Here is an 8,063-nt window from a genome sequence, read left to right on the forward strand (position 1 = left end):
GTTTCCCTGCTTCAATGCACTCGGATACAAATGACTTTCATGACAATCTGATGATGATCCATTTTTCTGAATCAGGTGTGTTGATGCAGGATGACATCTAAAACACGCAGGAGAGTGTGCCCTGAGGAGCAGGGTTGGGAAACACTGCCTTAAATTATAATTTATTCGAATTACTATCTTAGCATGAGAGAAATCATGGGGAAGAGTGAGGCCAGACAGAATGGTTATTGTGTAACAAACAGAATGTTAAACCATTCAAATGTACTTACTGCATTGCAAACGATGGACGTTGCCGGAGCCATCGCAGGTTATGGCTTTCTCTGTGGAAAGTCGGTCTACTAAAATAACAAAAATTCGAACATAAGTTACATTTAATGTGCTTGTGCTGTATGTATGACATAAATCAAGCATTTTGTCATCTACCTGGAAACCAGGCCAAGCAAGCGGCCGCAAGCGCTGGAAAAGAAGAAACACGTGTAAGAGATGTATAATATCTACAACTGGCCGGCCTTCCTGATACATTTCCTCCTCGTTTAAACAGATGTAACAAATTTGGTGCCATTGTCACATACAGACATTGTAAATTCCTCTAAAATCTCACGCTCTGTAAACTAGTGTATTGTTCTAGTCAGGATTCCTTTCTATACTCACACAGTGCAGTGGTGAGTCTGAAGAGCAGCATGGTTGTAGATGATCCCGTCTTGAGAGAAAGATGAAACTGATGCCGACAGAGAAGGAAGTGCTTGTATTTATACTGCTGGGTGAAGAGATGACGACGCAATCTCCTCATGTGCCCTGAATACCACATTGTTGTAGTGTGCAAACATGATGAAAGGCAAAACTGATGATAATAGCAAAAATAATAAAGATATCTCAAGCATCCACCTCCCATTACCAAGATAATGAGAGGACGGTCAGAGTTGAAGAGTTGTAAATATTATCATAATAGCGCTGGTCCTTTCTCCTTCACATGTGTTTATTCATGTTAAATTTTCAGTTTTTTGTTTGTTCACCAGTTATCTAATCTGTTGTCTTTTCTTGAAAGAGTGCTGACTCTTGTGTTTTGTGACATCTTGTATGTAATTGGAACGGGTCTTTCGAGGCACCTGCAGGTTTCTTCTGTTTGGGAAGGAAAAAACATGCCAGAAAAGATTAGTTAAGGTATTAATTATATGAAATTATAAACCTGATCTCCACATCCAATACTGATTTACCAGTATCCAATTGCAATTATGCACAAAAAACGGCAAGTATAAGTGTTTTTTTCTCTGCCCCAGCGGTTCAGGTTTGAATGGAACTGAATTAGAGCTGAAATTGGCTTCAATAAGAACAGCTGCATTGTTTTCTTTAATCAAGCCAAGTTTTTTGTCAAACGTTAGATATCAGATGTTAAGGTTTTTAATCTCCAGATTTTATTATGGGCTGGCTGTGGTTGATTAGCAGTGCACACAAGATTTGATAAACTTAGGGAATGTATTGGGCAAGCCTTTTTTTTCTGAAGGTTGACTAAGATTTTCTGCAACGTATTAAAACAGGGATGGAAGAAGCTTACATGTTGGGCCGTGGCTTACCCTGAAATGAGCCATGAGTACACACAGTACTGTGGCCTGGAGCAATCAAAAATCAGTTAGAACTTGCTGCTGTGTTGTTTTCTGGCTGTTGAGGCTGATGATGATTGTGTTTCCAGCAGGGAGGGAAGCGTGGTGGGTGCTGGGGACCGGCTTCTTCCAGCAGCAGTTCCAGATGACTCAGGTCGGGCAGGGCTTTTTGTAACGATGGTCTTTCTGGAATCCTGCAACTCTGCATTCATCCGGTCAGAAGAGTTCAGATTTGGGAAGAATTGAGAGATAGGGAGGGAGGCTGGATGAGGTCGCGAAGGGCTTGCTGAGAGGAGACTTTGACACATCTCAAGGTTGAAGCTTTCCTCAGAAGAGTAGGGATGAGAATTGATAAGATTTTGACAATTCCAGTTAAATTTTCAGTTCTACCTAACAATTAGATTCTTTATCAATTTCCTTACCGATTATAAAGTTTTTTTTAAAAAAGGAACAACAAAACGTCAATTAGCATCACCAATATAAAATTTTCATAATAATAAAATAAATATTGTTCTGTAGAAATTAACATACCACAACATAAATTATTCCGTGGCAATTCCACGAGAATGTCCAACATTTTTCTTATAGAAAAGAAGGATATATGAACTGAGCACTCAGCCAGTCCCAAATACAATCAAGTAAAATTCAATCAAACTGTGCATTTTGCAAATTTTCAACTCTAACCCTTTGAGGGAACATCCACTTCTCTTTCTCTTTTCCTTCCAGGTCTCTTCTACCTCAGACCTGTCCACAGTCCCATGGAGTTCTCTGTGAGCAATGAAGAAGGTCACAGCTCCTATTTTAGCATGAAGAGCTACTAGCTATGGGCTGGCGTCCTCCATGATCGTGACCGAAGAAGCGTCTGTCTGGAGCGCTGCAACAAGTGACCCACGAATGTTCAGAGCCCCAGATGAGCCGAACGAGGGACCCTTGCATGCCTCGACGTGAACGCCTTTGGACCGACCTGGAGCTGAAGGAGGCCCATCTGCTGTGCTCATGCTGTACACACCTGTAATCAAAGTATTATTGAAAACATCCCAGTTAAGAATGAGGTAAAATACCTTGGTCTGGTAGTGACTAAAAATATCAATGATAGATAGAGTGCTAATAATTTACCCAGGTTAAGCGCAATGCCAAAAGTTTTTAACTACTGGTTAACACGTAATCTATCAATACTACAATGTAGGTCGTGCATTGTTGTCCAAAACAGAGGGTCTATCAAAACTTATTTATCCTTGTCATTCAATGTTTACTTCCCCAAAAGTGATAAAGTCATCCAACTCTATATTTAATTTCATTTGGAAAAATAAAACTCATTATATATGCAAATCACAATTGGTAAAATATTATCAAAATAGAGGTTTAAAAGCTTTGGAGTTTGAGTCCATTATTGCAGCTTTCAGAGTCAAACTGATAAAAGAATGCATTACCCAGACTCAATCCATGCGGTATCCTTGTCAAGGTTGGGCACAGTTTTTGAGTTTCAGTTCTGTCCCTCCTGTTTCCCATCTGCCCTGATTGTCCGCACCTGTGTCTCGTTATCCCCTGTGTATATCTAGTCTTGTCTTTCCCCTGCTCCCGGCTGGTCCATACTGTTTGCTCCCTCTATCACTCCCTCCAGGAAACACACGACACCACGGTTCTTCAAATTACAGATGGCTTTATTCTTCCACTCTCCTTGTACCACCAACACCATCACCATCGCCACCATCGCCACCGTCAAACTCGCTGGCTGCACATAACCAGAGGGAAAATGAGTCTTCTTCAAAAAACCAAAAAACTTCCAAAAAAAAATGTTTCTTTCTCAAAAAGTTCTAAAAAAAACAAAAGGCTTTCTCCTTTAAACTTAATACTTTAAACTTTATCTTTAAACCTTAAACTTTCACGTAACTTATGCAGCATGACAAGTGCTGCTTCACATCACCTGCTGCAAGAGCTTCCGATTACTTAAAGTGTCCCTGCGCAACACAGAGCGTGAAGAAAGGTTCCTACCCATAAATACAAAAAACAATACAATACTGCTGGAAATAAATCCCATATCTCTTGCAGAAATAATAAAACAAATAAAATACTGACAAATAATATTTATGGCAGTTAAACCCTCCATGTTCTCCTCTAGTTCTTAGATCCCTGTTTCTGTTCTGCCCATTTTTGATCCTGCCCAGCAGCACTTTTGGTTTTGGTTTTTGTTAAATAAACCCTGTTTTAATGTCAAGGTTGGACACTTCCCCCAGTTTTTGAGTTTCAGTTCTGTCCCTCCTGTTTCCCATCTGCCCTGATTGTCTGCACCTGTGTCTCGTTATCCCCTGTGTATATCTAGGTCGTTTCCGAATTCGGACACTACCGCACTACATGCAACATATTGCAAAGTATGCAGTATATACTGCCTACTAAATTAAGGATTCAGTACGCTGCTCCAGCAGACCGTTCACACAGTAGTGGTGTATCCCAGAATGCATTTCGCACCAAAACGTCAGCGAAAGATGAGATTTAAAAGCAGACTAGAAGCTGTTTTAATTTCAGCTGTAGCGCTGTTAATATGCCACATTATTACATTTTAACATCTTTTCAGGTGTAAAAGTAACCGTTAAGATCCCCACCCTGGGCTCAGTTTATCCAAATAACGCCTGTTAAGAAATTTGATCCGATGTTCTGGGGATCAAAAGAGCCGCCGGTCCGGCCGCATCAGCAGCTCACGGCCGGAGAACAGACGCGATCGCCGGGTCAAACTACGGCGTCGTCCCGGGGAGAAACCTGCAGCCCTGTGGAGAATTGTCGCCGGCTGAAATAAATCATTTAGGAAAATAAATGTTGGTTTAATAGATGAAATCTAACAGTCGTAGCTGTCAATTTAGTTTGTCTGAATATAAAGTGAAGCTTCATGTTTTTACTAGATAGATAGATAGATAGATAGATAGATAGATAGATAGATAGATAGATAGATAGATAGATAGATAGATAGATAGATAGATAGAACTTTATTCATCTATCTAGTAAAAAAAGAAAACATGAAGCTTCACTTTATATTCAGACAAAACTACAAACTACAGACAAAACGAAGCTATATATAGCTCAACGGGTTGAGTAGGCGACTTACGTACAGCGAACGCGGGTTTGATTCCAGATGGGCCATATTTTGCAAATTTCATACAGTTTAATGCACTGATAAGATGCGCACGACTTTGATCATTTTTGCAGATCTCCCGTGCATCACAGCACACAACAACTTTCAGCCAGTTTGCCTGAACCGAGACGTCTTATGGGCTACCTCGTCAGCCTCCACGGCCGGGAGAGTGCTGCTCATCTATGTTTCACATCACATCACTGTCCGATTGCAGCTGTTTTCTCAATAAAGCTTTGAGAAAAAAAAGTAAAAAGCGCTGCCCGGCCGGGCCGCATTGCATTCTGGGATATAGTAGGCGAGCTAGACTGGCCTGATGCATGCTGCGGATTTTTTTCCAAATTAGTAAAACATCCGGGTATTTTTCGCACACTGCAGATTTCCTTCTGTTCACATACAGCATACTACTTACTACATTTTGGCCAAATCAGTGTATACTTGTAGTACATTATGCGAATTCGGAAACGGCCCTAGTCTTGTCTTTCCCCTGTTCCCTGTCGGTCCGTACTGTTTTCTCCCTCCATGTTCTCCTCTAGTTCTTGGATCCCTGTTTCTGTTCTGCCCGTTTTGATCCTGCCCAGCAGCGCTTTTGGTTTTGGTTTTTGTTAAATAAACCCTGCTCCCCCTGCTCCTGTGATGGTCCCGGACCCCCCGCAGCCAGCTCCGAGGACCCGGGTTCCCCCTCTGGCAGCTCCGAGGACCCGGGTTCCCACTCTGGCAGCTCCGAGGACCCGGGTTCCCCCCGAGGCAGCTCCGAGGACCCGGGTTCCCCCTCTGGCAGCTCCGAGGACCCGGGTTCCCCCTCTGGCAGCTCCGAGGACCCGGGTTCCCCCCGAGGCAGCTCCGAGGAACCTCTGTCCCCCAAAGCCGGCTCCCCACATCCCGTCTGCCCCGAAGCTGGCTCCCCGCATCCTGTTTGCTCCGCCCAGACGGCGACCCCCCGAACTGTCTCGCCGGTCGGCCCGGCCTCGAGGGCGGCCCCCCGAACTGTCTGGTCCGGTCCCGAGGACGGCCCCCGGAACTTTGGCCGTGTGTTGGCCTTTGTGTGTCCTTCAACAATTATTAATAATTAATAAAGAAGATTATTTATCAAATTGAATTATCAAAATGAATTAATCAAAATGGGGCACCACCTCACTTAATCAGGAAAATGATAACTAAACAGCAAATTCAGTCTCAAGGTAAGTTATTCCTCAGAATAATAGTGAAGGAAGGAGTCTGAGCACAGACCTTTGCAACCAGCAGTTGTGACAAGTATGTATAAAATAAGCACAAACAACTTCTCTCATTCAAATTAATCAGAATTTATTCACACAAGTGTCCAAAGGATGATAAAACAACACTTAGGATACATTCTGAGTGTGTGCGTGCGTGCGTGCGTGTGTGATTTTGTCTCATCCAGTGAAAACAAACTTGGAAGTTTTATGACCAAGATAAGAGTGTGCGTGCGTGTCGGGGTTAGTAGGAGAGGATGAGAAGAGAAAAGTAAAACCCAAGACACTAGAAATATTTCTCACTACCAGAAAACCAAGTTCTTCTGATGTTTCCCACACATAGACGCACCAATGTGGAACTGACTTCACACGTGCGCTCTGGTCATTTACCTGGGAAATGAGGAAGTTTGTTTTCAGTTGTGGAAGAACATGTCACCAAAATCCAGCAACGTAGACAAACGATGCAAGGGTCCCTCTTTTGGCTCATCTGGGCTCGGAACATTCGTGGGTCACTCGTTGCAGCGCTCCAGACAGACGCTTCTTCGGTCACGATCATGGAGGAGGCCGGCCCGTAGCTAGTAGCTCTCAGTGTTGGGACTAACGCGTTATTTAGTAACGCGTTACAGTAACGCCGTTAGTTTTTGCGGTAACTAATACTCTAACGCATTACTTTTTAAATTCAGTAACCAAACGGTGCATTGTTCCATTATTTCTGGCTACAGTGAAGCTTTTTTTCACCACACGCAGAGACCAGAGGAAACGTAGTGTGTGTGCATTCAAAAACATGAGCGGTCATGAGACAAAAGACGGCGAGTTTCGCAGCGTGGAGATATTGTCATTACAGTAATCCCTGGTTTTTCGCAGGGGTTACGTTCCAAAAAGAACCCGTGATAAGTGAAATTCTTTTTACAATTATTATAGAAGGCTTCAAATTGCGGAGATCAGCACCGCCTCACACGTATTCCACTGCTCTTCTGAGCCGCTGCATCCCGACTCTGTAGCGTCTTTTTCTCCTAAAGCCCGCGGTGCAGGTGTGTTTTTTCGAGAGAAGAAAATAGTTATGGGTCGTTGTTGTCGCTCTTTTTACTTCTGGGCAAAAAGATTCTTATAAACCGACATGCCACCATTGGTTATATTTGAGACTGTAATAAACGATTCATCAAAGGGTCCCGTTCTTGAGCTGCTGCTGAAGGTCATTGGTCGTTCTCAGCTTGTTGCTAAGCGACCAACGTTATTGACACAGGAAGTGAAGAAGCGGGGAGACTGTTTAGAATGCAGAACACGATGCACAATGCAAATCCATACAGTACCTGCCGAAATGAGGGCTAGAGGGGTATTAAATTGGAGCATTTAAAATTAGGTTTTTATTTAAAGTAACTAAAAAGTTACTTTTCATAGTAACGCATTACTTTTTGGTCTAAGTAACTGAGTTACTAACTGAGTTACTTTTTAATGAAGTAACTAGTAATGGTAACTAGTTACTATTTTTCAGTTTACTAGCACAACACTGCTCTTCCTGCTAAAATAGGAGTTCCCTGGGACCCTGGGAGGAAGAGTGGAGGAAAGAGAAGAGAAGAGAGCGATAGAGAGGGGGGAGTCTGCTCTTTATACAAGGACCGCGGCCCCTCCTGCGGTTTGGGGTCCATGCCCAATGAGAGGGCTCTCCCTTATCACTGAAGGGCCGTAAATAAGAGCTGGGCCTTAAAGTTCAAATTAAGGCTTCCCATGTTCATGTAGAACTGTGGCCCAACAGATACAAATGGAATGTTGTTATCAAATGATGACTTCATGAGGAAGTATAAGTTAAAAGTTTTATGTAATGATTATAACAAGGTCTGTAAAGCAATTCCTATACCTTTACTTATCACTGTTTAGCCTTCGAGAGGTCTCATCGGATCAACTAAATAAAACACTGGTGAAAAGAGGTTCCCACCTGAAGACACTTGAGACATGGGAGCCATTTCTGCTCACAGGAATAAAGTGAAGTTGTGCTAAGGTCTTTTACTGAGTGTTAATCTGTCTTTGGAGCACAAGTTTCTTGTGCTTAATTTTATCTTTAACTTTTGAACTTAGGTCCGATTATGCTTCCTTACACTTTTGATGTTTTAGTTAAAACCTTTGCGTTTAAAA

General features: G+C 42.6%; 1 protein-coding gene across 1 annotated transcript in view; it reads right to left on the reverse strand.

Annotated features, from left to right (window-relative positions):
* The window catches only part of LOC133456406 (uncharacterized), a 38,481-nt gene extending 35,172 nt beyond the window's left edge, over window positions 1–3,309 (reverse strand). Inside the window, exon 1 of the mRNA XM_061734882.1 lies at window positions 3,192–3,309. Within this exon, the coding sequence (XP_061590866.1) occupies window positions 3,192–3,309 (118 nt within the window). The remainder of the gene's footprint in view (window positions 1–3,191) is intronic.
* Between the last annotated feature and the right edge of the window lie 4,754 nt (window positions 3,310–8,063).

The sequence above is a fragment of the Cololabis saira genome, chromosome 12, assembly GCF_033807715.1.
Source record: "Cololabis saira isolate AMF1-May2022 chromosome 12, fColSai1.1, whole genome shotgun sequence".
NCBI lineage: Eukaryota > Metazoa > Chordata > Actinopteri > Beloniformes > Belonidae > Cololabis > Cololabis saira.